The following is a 17,342-nucleotide window of genomic DNA, read 5'->3' as shown; positions in this document are numbered from 1 at the left end:
AGTTATGAGCAAAACTAATTAAAATCATTTCTGCCAATAGGATTGTTCTTCCCTATATTTATCTTAATTAATTTATTGCAGATATCGAGGCACGAATATGCAAAAATATAATCTCAAATACATCTTTCGTATAACATTATTTATTGCCATAGGAACTCGCCTACGAATAAGCATGGCTTAAATTCGTTGTTTCTGGGCCTTAAAAATGTAATAATTTTACCAGTTTGTGTGTCTTATACCTTCACATACAGTGTATAAACCGTGGAATAAATGTATCCATATCTTAAATATTACAATAAACAATTATAATAATATGAATAATTAAGGTGTTTATTTATTTCTAAATTAATTAGAAATTAACTGAAATTTATATCACACTTATTTTTAGCAACTTTTATAGTAATTGAAAATAATTTTTTGCCTTCCAGTTCAGTTTAGTTATTTTTAAACATAAGTAAGGCATCATAGTGACGTTAAATCTAATCATATATTGTTATAAATCAAGAAGAAAATTTTTGTGCTAATCCTTGTGGAGAACACGGATTTTGAAATCGAAATTATGAATATGAATTTTAACGTAATCGTTATGTTTTCATTAGTGATATTAAATTATCTTAAGATATACTGATGTTTTTTTTTATCCACATGTGGTATATTTGAAAGCTTCTTATTTTGAAACTTGATACAATTAATAAAGTTTGCAAGAAGGTGGATTCTTTGAAATATACAGAATATCTTATAAAACATGTGACGTGATTTAGTGTAATTTCATGTGATAAAAATGACTGAAACTTGAGCAAGTTTAGCAGTCTGAAAAAAACAGATAGAAGTATACATGAGAGACTTTCTAACCAACAGAATGTTCACCCTTTCATCCGTACTAGCCAAGTTTCTCTCAGTTCCAATCTTGAGTCTGACTTCAGATATTCTACAATTTACACCCAAATTGGCATATATAGAGGGCGCATCTGCGCAATCAAACGTCTAAGGAAGAAGTGTATTGATATTACAAGAAAAATGAAAAAGGAAATGAAAACGGTAGGAATCACCTTAGGTTAATTTCTATATAAGTTTAAATTATTAATCTTTCATCAGAATTATTTAATAATTTTGCCTTTAGTTGAACTACATTCTTAACAGGCCCATTACATGCCGATTAGTTTTCGATGTTTGCTTTTCTTCATCCCCGGAATTATCCGTTTTTGAACTAAGTTTGTTGTTTTTGTTCATCCGGCTAGAACAATGAGCTCTGGAGTCGTCGACAAAACGTTATAACAAAGACTCATATTCTATTATCAGCTAAGAATGAAGTGTACTTAACTTCCAACACTATTGTAGGGTCTTCTTACAGTTGTAGCTAAGATAACACAAGTAGTATGTTTTATCTTCTATGTTTCTTAAACCAATAATCTTGTAATTGTTATTTATTATTAAGCACAAAGCTACACAAAGAGCTATTTCTGCTCTGCCCACCACGGGTATCGAAACCACGCTTCTATCAGTGTAAGTCCGCAGACATACCCCCGTACCACGGGGGTACTAGATAAATAATAGTGCGTAAAAGAAAATTTACAAATGACAGTTTCTATAGCTGACAATTAACAACAACATTACCCGATTACTTTGTGTCGTCTGTCTGCAAGAGTACCGTAATTTGACGACTAAATAGACGATACGATATGTTACTTTGTGTTAAGTCTTCACTGATTCCAATAAATTCTTAAGAAAAGCTATGCAGATCTTTATATATGATTGAAAGGTTAAACAGAAATACACAACAAATACGGTGAAGATAAGACAAACAATAACAAATACGGTGAAGACAAATAATCTATAAAACATAATCATTTAATTTGTTTTACAACTATATTATCGAAAGATTTAAGACTTACGTATTTTAAGTTTTCTGTTACACAAAGAAGTACTGATTTTATCTACAAATTTATTGTAATTATTACTGTTAAGGGGTTCTTCACGGAAGAATAAGGAACGTTAGGGCTAACTGAAGATATTAGTATATTTGTATTTAACATTGTTAAGAAAATTTTCCGAGGTAAAAATGAGGAAAATTAGGGCTAACTGAAGATATTAGTATATTTAACACTATTAAGAAAATTTTCCAAGTAAAAATTTGAAAAATTAGGGCTAACTAAAGATATTAGTATATTTACATTTACCCCTGGTAAGAAAACGTTCCAAGGTAAAAATAAGGAAAATTAGGGCTAAGTGAAGATATTAGTATATTTACACTTAACACTGGTAAGAAAATTTTCCGAGGTAAAAACGAGAAAAATTAGAGCTAACTGAAGATATTAGTATATTTAACACTGTTAAGAAATTTTCCAAGGTAAAAACGAGGAAAATTGGAGCTAACTGAAGATATTAGTATATTTACATTTAACACTGGTAAGAAAATTTTCCAAGGTAAAAATAAGGAAAATTAGGGCTAACTGAAGATATTAGTATATTTAACACTGGTAAGAAATTTTTCCAAAGTAAAAACGAGGAAAATTAGAGCTAACTGAAGATATATTGGTATATTTACATTTAACACTGGTAAGAAAATTTTCCAAGGTAAAAATGAGAAAAATTAGAGCTAACTGAAGATATATTGGTATATTTACATTTAACACTGGTAAGAAAAAGTTCCAAGGTAGAAATAAGGAAAATTAGGGCTAACTGAAGATATTAGTATAGTTACATTTAACACTGGTAAGAAAATTTTCCAAGGTAGAAATAAGGAAAATTAGGGCTAACTGAAGATATTAGTGTAGTTACATTTAACACTGGTAAGAAAATTTTCCAAGGTAAAAATAAGGAAAATTAGGGCTAACTGAAGATATTAGTATATTTATAGTAAACATTGTTAAGAGAGTTTTAGAGGTAGAAATAAGGAAATTTAAAGCTAAGTGAGAAGATTTGTATCATTATAACAATGTTAAGACCTTCTATGGAGAAAAAGGTGTAAACTTTTAAGTTAATAAGTTCAAAAGAGAGACACACTTTTAACGGCTGATAGTGAACTAAACCATGATTTGATTAAAACTACTTTATGGCGAGCTCCCTAGTGGCACAGCGGCATGTCTGCAGACTTGCATACCTATAAATCTGGTTTCGATACCCATGGTAGGCAGAGTACAGCTCATCGTGTAGATTTGTGCTCAGTTGCAAACGAAGAAACAAACGGTATTAATAAAGAAAATATTTGCTTCAACAGTTATGATTTAAAAATTGTTATTTTGAATAAAACCGTTTGTTTTAAATATATAATGATTCGAGAACTACAATTTTGAATAAAACCATTTGTTTCACGTATTTAAGTAAAAACAATGTTTGAGGTTTGACCAAATCATGGTAACAGAAACCTATTCTCTCTCACAGATTCGAGATATTCAGTTTGACAATATTAATCCTTTCGTCGGAGCATGCGTGGATCCTCCAAATATCTGTATAATTACGGAGTACTGCTCACGAGGAAGCCTGAAGGTATGGTAACAAAGACCGAGTATGTTATGCAGAAACATAACAACCATATCTTTAATCATTTGATGTATTCGAATTTTTCATATAATATATTCAAATTTATGCACGTGCGTGTGTCTTTGGTTAATGATCTTTTGTTTCCTAAACAATAATTAATTTTAAATACAAAACTCCATTCTGTGGTACACGTCTTCGGTCTCTGTGATTTCAAACAATAAAAATCAATTACACTCTACGTCAAAGAGATCTAAACATTTTTTTAAAGATATATAATAAAATACATGCATTTTTATTTGAAACGAATAATTGTGTTTGATAATAATAAACAAAGAACTATTTTAACCATTTTAAAACATTTTAAAATACGTCTTACATACAACTACATAGTCAGACTATAAGGAACAGTTTCCTTGCATTAAATTGAAAACAGAGACAAACCATTCCAGTTTTGTAACAACGTTTTAATCGAAGCGTAACTGTTGTAACGACTGCCATCAAACATGAAAAAATGCGTTCATTTTGTTTTTCTTTCGTTTGAATTCTACTATACCGTACCCTCGTACCGTATAGCATGTGTCCATTTTTACGTACGCATGAAACAGACACAGCTCAGAGCTTAACTTTTATTTGAAAGCCACGTGATTAAAACAATCACAGATCAGGTAATTGCTGTTTCTGATTTATGGTAGATCACGCGTTCTCCACTAATTGAATCACCTCCCCCCAAAAAAAAACGAAAACAGAAAATTGAACCCATTAATGACAACTACGATGTTCTCAGTTATGCTAATTGTAAATGTTTTGTCGCTAATTTTACACTTCGTTTGAGATAATTTAAAAGATGTGGGATAATTAAGTCATCTGCCTGGCATTCTATTCTTAAAACACAGTGCATACTCAAAATGTTTTTACCCCCCCTCCTCACTTTGTTTTTGATAGCTGCGTTTCTTCAGGTCATATCTAACGACTCACGTCTTATTTTTACTTAATGTTCAATATTCCAAATGCTCCTTCATAAGACCTAAAAACGACAAATGTTCAATACTCATTTCTTATCGACTGTGTTTGTTGATCCAAGGATAATACCTATCCTGTTTCCAGGGGCGCTAAACCAAGAAATATATATATATATATATCTACAAAAGAAAGACGTCCGTCATGAAAAAATAAAATAACATTTCTTTGTAATACTTCGCTCGCTTTCCTCGAGAAAACAAAACAAAACAGCAACTTGTAACTCAGTAATTCTGATTTCCATGGTTTCTATTTTTATTAAGCTATTATTTAATGAGGTACTAAATCTTTCACGGGTCATGACAAAAACAATGTCGAAAATACCTGAAAGTGATTAGTTACCAAAGCTTTTGTATCAGAGACTGTGATTGAATATTCGTTTTAATTACTCAACAGAATAAGTCACATAAGTGCAATCAGTCACTGTCTTATTTAATTTCAAAGTTTCAAAGGAGAGAGAAGCGAAAGTAAACCGTGGAAGGTTGTGGTTTTACGTTATTGTAGTTCTTGTTTGTACTCGACTCTGTGTAACATATCATTCAAAGATATGTCCCTCGTCTTTTATAAACAGGATATCTTGGAAAATGAGGACGTTAAACTTGACAACATGTTCATTGCATCTCTAATTGGAGACATTGTAAGAGTAAGTTGATGTTATGGTTTATCCTAGTGTTACCAGGTTTTATCTATGTTGTTGTTTGAATCTCGCACAAAGCTACTCGAGGGCTATCTGTGCTAGCCGTCCCTAATTTAGCAGTGTAAGACTAGAGGGAAGGCAGATAGTCATCACCACCTACTGCTAACTCTTAAGTTACGCTTTTACCAACGAATAGTGGGATTGATCGTCACATTATAACGCCCCCACGACTGAAATGGCGAGCATGTTTGGTGCGACGGGGATTCGAACCCATGACCCTCAGCTTACGAGTCCAGTACCTTAACCACCTGGCCATGCCGGGCCTGCAAAGTCTTGGGCTACTCTTTTACCAACGAATAATGGGATTGACCAACACATTATCACGCCCACATCTGTATTGAAATTGATTAAAAATTTTCAAATATATTTATCACGTTGTGCACTTTGTAATAATATTTTGGTGAACGACATATGTACCGAGAGAAATTCAGTAGTTTATATTCATATCATATACTCTTCAAAACAAGAAATGCAAAAGGGATATTTTTGTTATTTTAAAGAGAAATTTATGTAATAACGTTACAAGCTCAGAGTATGTGATGTTACACGTGTTAAGGCACTGATTGTCAGACCAAAATGACAATAAAAGTTGTGCACTTTGAAAATGGAGGAAAACATCGGATTTTTCGCCAAAACGCATTCGTGTCCAATAAATTTGTTTGAGAGATCTGCATGTTCTGCAAGTGCAACATGTGCAAAATCCCTATAAAAGTGACGGGTTCTCGGTTTCCATAGCTCAGTGTTAAACCACCGACACGCAATACAGTTACGCCAAGACTGACTGAAGCACAACGCAACAACGCCATTGGTCGCTTGGAAGCAGGCGAATCTCGATCAGATGTTGCCAGAGCTGTGAACGTCCACCCAAGCACCATCACAAGGCTATGGAATCGTCACCAACAACATGGATCAACTCGTGACCGTCCACGATCTGGCAGACCTCGTGTGACCACGCCCGCACAAGATCGCTACATCCGGTTACGTCACCTTTGGGATAGGACCACCACTGCGACGTATACTGCCTCAATCATACCAGGGCTGCGTAGGAGTTCCGATCAGACCGTACGCAACCGTCTACGAGATGCAGGAATCCGACCTCGACGTCCAGTCAGTGGCGTCATCCTCACCCAGCAACATTGTCAAGCACGGCTGCAGTGGACTCGGGCACATCGGGTATGGCCTCATCGACCGATGGAGGCATGTTTGGTTCAGCGATGAATCACGTTTTATGCTTCGGATGGAAGGACCCGTGTTTACCGTCGCCGAGGTGAACGTTTTGGAGCAAACTGTGTGCAGGATGTTGACAGATTTGGTGGTGGCAGCGTCATGATGTGGGCTGCCATCGCCTACAATGCCAGAACAGACCTTTTGCACATTCGAGGGAATCTTACGTCTCAACGATACGTCGACGAGATTCTTAGGCCCCATGTGCAAACCGTCATGGTGAACGTCAACGACGTTTTCAACATGACAACGCCCGTCCTCACACAGCCCGACTCACCACTGTCTTCTTGAGACACCACAACATCAACGTTCTTCCCTGGCCCTCCAACTCACCAGATTTAAACCCCATCGAACATCTCTGGGACGAGTTGGACCGACGTCTGCGACGGCGACAACCTCAACCGCGGACTCTACCTCAGCTTACAGCAGCTTTGCAGGCTGGGTTGACAGCCATTCCACAGGATGTGATTCGTCATCTCATCGCTTCAATGGTCAGGAGATGCCAAGCAGTTATTGATGCTCAAGGGGGGCATACTCGTTATTGACGTTGAGTGACGTTAAACTTTACCTTGTGAGTGTGGACTTCGCCTTTGCAGACTTTGGACGTTCAGCAGTGAATGTGCAAAGTTTCACACATGTCATACAGAACTACCCGGAATAAACTTGTTAACAATATGTCTCAAATTTTGCCTTTTGCGTTTCTTTTTTTGAAGAGTATATTCCTTATATGACGTTAATTTTCCCTGTTTTAAAACAAAGCCACGTTGGACTATCTGCTGTGTTCAACGCAGGGAATCGAACCCCGTATTTTGTATGACAAGATAAAAAATGTTTATGAAATTTCTCGTCAATTTATTTGTTAAACATTTATGTCGTGATATTTCAGTACACCAATCGCGTATCAGTTCCACGGTGAAACGTTTAAAGGAAACAGTTGATTCGTTAGAACTGAAACTACACGTGAACAAGAAGTGTATTTTCACGTGAGGTTCAAAGAATTATCACGTGCTCTCTACCTACTCTCCGTATGAACAATATCTATTTTATCTTTGTGACAAGTTTGTACCTTGTATGATAGCTCCTTCGTTTTAGTAGAACTCAACTGAAGAAACATTTCTCTAATATATCTGAATAACAACGATTTCATGAAATATTTTCTGTTTCCACTTTTAACTGCTTTCCAGCTCATAAATATTATATTTTAATATTATTGAACATAGTATTAATGTTATATTTTTAGGATAGATTTCATCGTGCTTTTCTTCAACTAAAATTGGCGTCATCTCGAAAAAATACGCGTCAAGACATGTTTGCCAAGATAAATCTAAAACGCACGTAAATACAAACAGTTCCTCTTGTCTATTTTTTTTTTGTTTCCTTTATAGGGAATGATATTTCTTCACGACAGCTCTATACGTTCCCATGGCAACCTCAAATCCTCCAATTGCTTAGTTGACAGTCGTTGGGTTGTGAAGATTACAGACTTTGGACTGCACGAGCTTAAGAGTGGATCTGACCTTGGTGAGGAAAGCACAGATCTGGAGAAACAGTGTGAACGTAGGTTTTGAATCCACTTTTAATGCGGTGCACATTAATGTCACTGAAAACAAGGTCGATAAAGAATTCAAACAGAAAGTATCTATTTATTGTTAATTTTTAATTAATCAGATTAACTGAGTTTAAAGTCACCGGGATCTTAAACTCTAGGGTTAACGTATTATATGTTGTGATAACATATAGAAAATAAATAGAAGTGAAATACGCACACAAACACTTAACATTACGTTGATGTTCCACAAATGTTCAACACTTGTTGTCACATCACCAACACGTGAGGGTTTTATACTGAATTCTGTATTATACAAATATAAGATTTTAATTAAATTAGAAAACATCACGATTAACATAGTTTTAATATACCAGATAACATAGTTGTAATGTAACAGCTAACACAGTTTTAGTGTTTAAATAGGTATAAACTGTGTTATAAAACACAACGTTTAACAAGGTTTTACTCCACCTCAATAACACAGTTTTAGTGTTTATATAGTATAACGTGTTATTAAACTACTTTAACGGGATTTTAACCCACCTTAATAACTCAGTTTTAGTGTTTATATAGTATAACATGTGTTATAAAACTACTTTAACGGGATTTTAATCCATTTTAATAACCCAGTTTTAGTGTTTATATAGTATAACGTGTTATTAAACTACTTTAACGGGTTTTAATCCATCTTAATAACCCAGTTTTAGTGTTTATATAGTATAACATGTGTTATAAAACTACTTTAACGGGATTTTAATCCATCTTAATAACCCAGTTTTAGTGTTTATATAGTATAACATGTGTTATAAAACTACTTTAACGGGATTTTAACCCACCTTAATAACTCAGTTTTAGTGTTTATATAGTATAACATGTGTTATAAAACTACTTTAACGGGATTTTAATCCATTTTAATAACCCAGTTTTAGTGTTTATATAGTATAACGTGTTATTAAACTACTTTAACGGGTTTTAATCCATCTTAATAACCCAGTTTTAGTGTTTATATAGTATAACATGTGTTATAAAACTACTTTAACGGGATTTTAACCCACCTTAATAACTCAGTTTTAGTGTTTATATAGTATAACATGTGTTATAAAACTACTTTAACGGGATTTTAATCCATTTAATAACCCAGTTTTAGTGTTTATATAGTATAACGTGTTATTAAACTACTTTAACGGGTTTTAATCCATCTTAATAACCCAGTTTTAGTGTTTATATAGTATAACATGTGTTATAAAACTACTTTAACGGGATTTTAATCCATCTTAATAACCCAGTTTTAGTGTTTATATAGTATAACATGTGTTATAAAACTACTTTAACGGGATTTTAACCCACCTTAATAACTCAGTTTTAGTGTTTATATAGTATAACATGTGTTATAAAACTACTTTAACGGGATTTTAATCCATTTTAATAACCCAGTTTTAGTGTTTATATAGTATAACGTGTTATTAAACTACTTTAACGGGTTTTAATCCATCTTAATAACCCAGTTTTAGTGTTTATATAGTATAACATGTGTTATAAAACTACTTTAACGGGATTTTAATCCATCTTAATAACCCAGTTTTAGTGTTTATATAGTATAACATGTGTTATAAAACTACTTTAACGGGATTTTAACCCACCTTAATAACTCAGTTTTAGTGTTTATATAGTATAACATGTGTTATAAAACTACTTTAACGGGATTTTAATCCATTTTAATAACCCAGTTTTAGTGTTTATATAGTATACCGTGTTATTAAACTACTTTAACGGGTTTTAATCCATCTTAATAACCCAGTTTTAGTGTTTATATAGTATAACATGTGTTATAAAACTACTTTAACGGGATTTTAATCCATTTTAATAACCCAGTTTTAGTGTTTATGTAGTATAACATGTGTTATAAAACTACTTTAACGGGATTTTAATCCATTTTAATAACCCAGTTTTAGTGTTTATATAGTATAACGTGTTATTAAACTACTTTAACGGGATTTTAATCCACCTTAATAACCCAGTTTTAGTGTTTATATAGTATGACATGTGTTATAAAACTACTTTAACGGGATTTTAATCCATTTTAATAACCCAGTTTTAGTGTTTATATAGTATAACATGTGTTATAAAACTACTTTAACGGGATTTTAATCCATTTTAATAACCCAGTTTTAGTGTTTATATAGTATGACATGTGTTATAAAACTACTTTAACGGGATTTTAATCCATTTTAATAACCCAGTTTTAGTGTTTATATATGTATAACATGTGTTATAAAACTACTTTAACGGGATTTTAATCCATTTTAATAACCCAGTTTTAGTGTTTATATAGTATAACGTGTTATTAAACTACTTTAACGGGTTTTAATACATCTTAATAACCCAGTTTTAGTGTTTATATAGTATAACATGTGTTATAAAACTACTTTAACGGGATTTTAATCCATCTTAATAACCCAGTTTTAGTGTTTATATAGTATAACATGTGTTATAAAACTACTTTAACGGGATTTTAATCCATCTTAATAACCCAGTTTTAGTGTTTATATATGTATAAATTGTGTTATAGAGCATGTTTAACAGGATTTTACTCCACTTTAGTAACACAGTTTTAATGGTTAGAGTGTTTGATGCATCCAGTGGAATAAGACGTGACTAACACAGAGAGCACCTATGTGCTGCTTACCAAACGGGTATCTTAAACTTAAGTACTCTTTATGATTACGAGTATAGTAGTGATATAAACTCAAGTTTCATTAATGAAACCCAATTGCAATTTCTGACTTTCAAAATTAATTAAAGAAACTTCATGAAAGACAAGAAGTTGGAAAAATAACATATTTTAGGAAAGCTTTGGACCAGAAAGAAATTTGCCCAGTACTGGTGTTCTCAAACGTCTTAACATATAAGTTCGGTTTGTTGTTTTCTATTATAGAAGAAGGAGAGGAGCCTTGGTAGTTATATTCAGAGCTGAAGGGACCCAGTATGGCCAAGTGGCTAAAACACTCGACTCGTAATCTTAGGATCGCGGTTTCGAATCCCGTCATACCAAACGTGCTCGCTCTTTCAACCATAATGTTTTATAATGTTACGGTCAATTCACTATTCGTTGGTCAAAGAGTAACCCAAGAGATGGCAGTGAGTGGTTATGATTAGCAGCCTTCCCTTTAGTCTTACACTGCTGAATTAGAAACGGCTAGCAAAGACAACCCTCGTGTAGCATTGCGCGAAAGTTAAAAACAAACAAATAAAAATCTCTGAAGGAATTCGATAGACATACAAGTAAGATAATGGAAAAGGTATTAATTTATTGTTTCAAGCATAAATCTACACAGTGGACAATATTTGTAATTTCCTCACTACCAGTGTCGAAACTCAGATCTTAAGGTTGTAAGCCTGCAGGTTTGTCCCTAAACCACTGGGAGGCAAAGCCATGAGAGTGTTTGGAAAACAGTGAAGGGAAAAACAAAGTGACTTCACAATAAAATATAACAACGATAACTCTGATTAAGCAAGGTTTTAGTTTAAAAACAAAATATTTGAAATCGAAAGATTGTGTAATATGTTCAATATGATTAGTTATTTTCTTTGTAACGTCTTAATATGGTTTAAGACATTTACTGTAAGGGTTTTCTCTAATATCTGACGATGAGAAAGGTAAACTTTACACTTATGTTATATCATAACTAAAATATTATTTTATTATATATATATATATGCTCCCTGTACGTTAATAACTAGTCTGTCGGATAGCATGATGGGCTTTGTACTGGAGAGACAAGCAATCCCGACATTTTATAAAATCAACAATATATCCTGTTAATCTTTTGAACAATGAGCCCCCATTGTGGCTCATGTTACAGAATGGCTGTCTTCCTTCTGGTCTGCAGTTAAAAATTATTAATCGATATATCTGAACTCTAGGTGTTTTTGACCTAACCCTTTGGCTCTCGTGTATGTGGGATGCTGTTCAGGTTAAAAACTCTGAACCCATTACTTTAACCTTAAGCATATCAAAAATAAACCTACGTGTAAAACAAACAGCGTCAAACAGAATCTAATATCAAATATTCTCCTGTTATAAGGGTGTTGCTCATGAGTTCTGTTAAATATTCTGAACTTACCGTAGATTAACAGGTTAATACCCATCACGTACAGTGTTTTCAAGTATGTTTAACTGGAGTATGACTGAAGTTAACAGATTACTACTTGTCATATACAATGTCGAATACCGTTATTTAATATAAACTTCAATCAGAGCAAAACATTATGAAAACAGCACTTGTTAGATCGTGCATGTGTCACTTATTGCTTTGGTTATTGAGATATAAAAGATAAATAAATTATATGACTGTAGAAAAATACCACGGACAAAACCAGTTTATATACGTGTCATATACTTGTGCCTTTTGAACCTGAATGAGAAACCAAACAGAACCAAAAGGGGGTGAAAAATCTTGACATGAGGAAATCAGATGGATGGAGGAAACATTCGACGTAAATAATGGTTGTCTAGAATATCTTCTACTCGTATGTTAGTAGTAAGACCAGCACTTCAGACGTACCATAAGAGGGAGCCACATATATGTCGAGGGAGTGGGAGAGAGATGATGATGCCATAGTTCCAATTGTTGTCATAAGAGGGCGTGTGGTTAGGGATGCGTTGCTAAGCCGCCATGACAGCCGGCCATAATGGATGATTATGTCACAAAGTGGAGAACATGTCCTTTTTTAGACGGATATAACTCATATAATACATGTCTCATCATGTCGATAATGAACTAATTGAATAATTTAGCGCTAATCCATTTATAATTAGTCTGTTCTCAAAAGTATACTTAACACAAACGTATTTGTAATTAGTTAATTAAATCATTTATAATCAAATTGGCACAAACAGAACACTTAAGACAAACTACGTCTTATTGTTTATACATTATCAGTAATAAATTATGAGTTAATTAATACATTTATAATTAATTCGCCCTAAAAAAGATGACACAATAATTAAAAGTTAATCAATCAAGTATTTTTAATGACATAAAATATTATTTACTGTAACAATATCACAACATACAATATTTACTGTAACAATATTACAACATACATTATTTCCTGTAACAATATCACAACATACATTATTTACTGTAACAATATCACAACATACATTATTTACTGTAACAATATCACAACATACATTATTTACTGTAACAATATCACAACATACATTATTTACTGTAACAATATCACAACATACGTTATTTACTGTAACATGATCACAACGTACATTATTTACTGTAACAATATCACAACATACATTATTTACTGTAACAATATCACAACATACATTATTTACTGTAACAATATAACAACATACATTATTTACTGTAACAATATCACAACATACATTATTTACTGTAAAATGATCACAATGTACATTATTTACTGTAACAATATCACAACATACATTATTTACTGTAACAATATCACAACATACATTATTTACTGTAACAATATCACAACGTACATTATTTACTGTAACAATATCACAACATACATTATTTACTGTAACAATATCACAACATACATTATTTACTGTAACAATATCACAACATACATTATTTACTGTAAAAATATCACAACATACATTATTTACTGTAACAATATAACAACATACATTATTTACTGTAAAAATATCACAACATACATTTTACCAGACCCACAAAACAGGTCTGTAGTTTTAAATTAATACCCTGCAATAACTAAAGTTCATACATTATACCACAATTTATATCTTCTATAAAACGTTTATTGTACAACAACATTTTTACTAATTTGTGAAAAATAATTTAAAAAGATGGACTTTTATATATATTTGGTTACAATTGTTTCTGTAGGGTTTAAACAAATACACTGTGACAGTACAAGTCATCAACATCTAGATTTAATTATATTAAAATTAGTAAATGATTGACTTACTGTACCCATCCATTTTCTATATAACCATTATCACCTCCAAAGGCACACAAAACTTGTGAAAGTATGGAGTACATTTTCAAGTGTTCATATCTTCTTCCATGTTCTGTAGGACACCATATATTTTACTAATCATACATGGTCAATAATCGCCCTACAATTAAATATAATAAGTGAAAGAGTTTTTCATTGCTATCATTAAAACCACCACAACTTTCACACTGTCTATCACGAAAACAAATACACATTTATACATGTCATTTCTATTACCAGCTAATAAAACAAAGGAGCTCGTATCTGATGTAAAACTGAAATAGACATAGAGGCAGTTATTGTGATATCACAGACTATAGAAGTTCAGAAAAATCATTGGATTAGAAGTGTCAAACCTTAATACTATTAAACTTTATTTCACATGCATACATTCTGGGTACAGAATTACAAAGTTCACCAAATGACCCTTCCCCTCTCACGCACATAGGGTATACAAACCCGCAACAAAAATACTGAAATTATTATTGTCCACACTTCAAGCAACCTGAAAATAGAACATGACCACAGTAAGAAGTGTTTAATATTCAAGGGCTCTGGCCATCTTACATAAGAAAGTATACAAAATTAGAAAAACCATAAGATTATAGTGACCAAGTCTTTTTCACAATAACTGGCTAGCTAGTATGATGACCATAAATTATTAGCCAAGTCATTAAAGTTTGTTTGTTTGTTTTTGAATTTCGCACAAAGATACTCGAGGGCTATCTGTGCTAGCCGTCCCTAATTTAGCAGTGCAAGACTAGAGGGAAGGCAGCTAGTCATCACCACCCACCGCCAACTCTTGGGCTACTCTTTTACCAACGAATAGTGGGATTGACCATAACATTATAACGCCCCCGCGGCTGAAAGGGCGAGCATGTTTGGCGCGACGGGGATGCGAACCAGCGACCCTCAGATTACGAATCGCACGCCTTAACACGCTTGGCCATGCCGGGCCTAAAGGTTTTGATAACATGAGTCAAACAATTTATTTTTATCGCATGTAAAACACCATTTACTGCACTCACTATACAAATTTAATGAAAAACTCTAAACCATGCACTTTACTTACAGTGAACGAACGGAGTTTCAATAGACAAGTAAAGACTTGGAAGAAACACACATAGAACTGTTTTATAATACTACAAAACCAAGTGATTAAAGGCTTGTTAACAGTAGTTCGGTGTTTTGAGCAAAAATATCAGTTACTATAATCATCTTATAACAATAAGCTGTAATTAATATTCGTTTCAGACAAGTAATCAAAGATTTCTTTAATTAAAAAATTCTACAAAACATTTCAAAATTTCTATACCTCGCAGATTTGTCGTTTAAATATAGCGTGCAAAGTTAGATATCTAGTCTTAACTTCTTGAAGGTATAATTAAAACACGTAAAGAAATATCAGAATCATACATTTTGCAGTTTGTGTTTGTTTGGAATTTCGCACAAAGCTACTCGCGGGCTATCTGTGCTAGCCGTCCCTAATTTAGCAGTGTAAGAGTAGAGGGAAGGCAGCTAGTCATCTGGGAGGGCGAGCATGTTTGGTACGACGGGGATGCGAACCCGCAACCCTCAGATTACGAAGCGCACGCCTTAACGCGCTAGGCCATGCCAGGCCCTCTTGCAGTTTTTGTTTGACAGCTTAATATCCTGAAATATATATGGATTAAACTAACTTTCATACAAATTATTGTTATGTTCTTATTATATTTGTGTTGTTGTTTAGTAAAGTCAGTATCCTTAGAATAAAATGAAAGTTCTATTGTATTTAAACATATGATATTTACAATATATTTACGGAACACAATTATTGATAAGAGCATTGTGTGAGACAAATAACAAACGTCCACACTGTATTAGTCAGCTTAAAACAGAAGTTCGATTCTCTTTATATGTACGAGATTTCATTATACACTGACTATAATATCATGTTTCCAAACACTGTTGCTTTATATTAAAGGCATATTTCAAATCATTGACAACGGTCAGTTTTGACTTATTTCACAGCAGTGACAGGTTCGTTTTAAATCAAAAACAGGACAATGGTGTTGTTTATGTAAACATTTCTATTAGGATTTATTACACTACAATCAATATCTCAACGAGTACACAGAGATTGCCCTTTGTGCAGCTTTGTGCTTAACTTTAAGAAAAGCAAAGACCCTTTGTGAACAAAACATAAAAATAAATATGGTTTAAGAAAACTTTTTAGTTTATAAAACACACGTGAAGGAAATAATACCTGTCCAAACAGATTACCATACACGAAATATGAGGGACACATAGAAGTTTCTTTATTTTAGAAATTATACGAAATACTTGAAAACTAAACCACTTTTACAATAACGTTTCTTTGTTTTGAATTTCCGCACAAAACAACACGAGAAGTTTTCTGCGCTGCTAACCGTCCCTAATTTAGCAGCGTAAAACTAGGAAAGGCAGCTAGTCATCACCACCCACCGCCAACTCTTGGGCTACTCTTTTGCCAACGAATATGATAATTGATCGTTACATTATAACGTCCAAACGGCTAAAAGGACGAAGACGTTTGGTGTGACGGTGATTCGAACCCAAGACGCTGGGATTATGAGTCGAGTGCCTTAACCACCTGGCCATGCTGGGATTATAAGACGAGAACAGTATCATTTACTTTTATAAGTTTTTTTCACAACATATAACTCACCCAAATTAGAAAAACAAAAACAAAAAATAAGTAGTAAATTAAAAAGTAGTATTATGTATTACGTATTATTTATCACGAATTATGTATTACGTATTATTTATTACGTATTATGTATTACGTATTATTTATTACGAGTTAAACATCAAACTACAACTAGAATTAATGCAAAAAAAAAAACGAAACTCGTGGGTGGATCATTCACCCAGTTGAGAAACGCTGTCTAGAAACTTTACCCCTGAGTTACTGAGGGACATATAGTTTTTAATCACATTTGTTTGACGTGTGATATAATAGATGGCCATACGCATAGTAATGCTTTTAGATCGGCCTTTCACTCCTCGTGTCCCTCTGTTTATCTCTGAACCAACTTATGATAAATGTATTTACCGTGAGTGACCGTTAGTAACTTTTCATCTCATTTAAGACTTACAGTTGGATAAATAAGACGTGATGCTTGTAATAGACACAATCGTGTCAAAACGTGACTTTTTGAGGAAAGTCTCGCATTTAACTTTGTTTTACAGAAGTTCACGTTTCAATAGATCTGGTATCGTAAAATAAATTGTACTCCATTGAGTTTTTCCGAGGTGTAGAATGTATAATTTAGATTTTTCATTCTGATGGAGTTTATCTGGGTTGTACGTACGTAAACTTAACAATTGAACTACACAGATAACTCG

At 33.2% G+C, this 17,342-nt stretch overlaps 1 protein-coding gene across 1 annotated transcript in view; it reads left to right on the top strand.

The window, feature by feature from the left end:
- LOC143224770 (guanylate cyclase 32E-like) overlaps nucleotides 1-17,342 on the top strand; it is an 82,529-nt gene that overhangs the window by 12,677 nt on the left and 52,510 nt on the right. Inside the window, exons 6-9 of the mRNA XM_076453043.1 lie at nucleotides 859-1,038; nucleotides 3,382-3,486; nucleotides 5,069-5,140; nucleotides 7,804-7,975. Coding sequence (XP_076309158.1) covers nucleotides 859-1,038; nucleotides 3,382-3,486; nucleotides 5,069-5,140; nucleotides 7,804-7,975 — 529 coding nt within the window. The remainder of the gene's footprint in view (nucleotides 1-858; nucleotides 1,039-3,381; nucleotides 3,487-5,068; nucleotides 5,141-7,803; nucleotides 7,976-17,342) is intronic.

Source organism: Tachypleus tridentatus, chromosome 9 (genome assembly GCF_004210375.1).
Source record: "Tachypleus tridentatus isolate NWPU-2018 chromosome 9, ASM421037v1, whole genome shotgun sequence".
In the NCBI taxonomy this organism is placed as follows: domain Eukaryota; kingdom Metazoa; phylum Arthropoda; class Merostomata; order Xiphosura; family Limulidae; genus Tachypleus; species Tachypleus tridentatus.
This window is presented reverse-complemented; position numbering and strand designations above follow the sequence as displayed.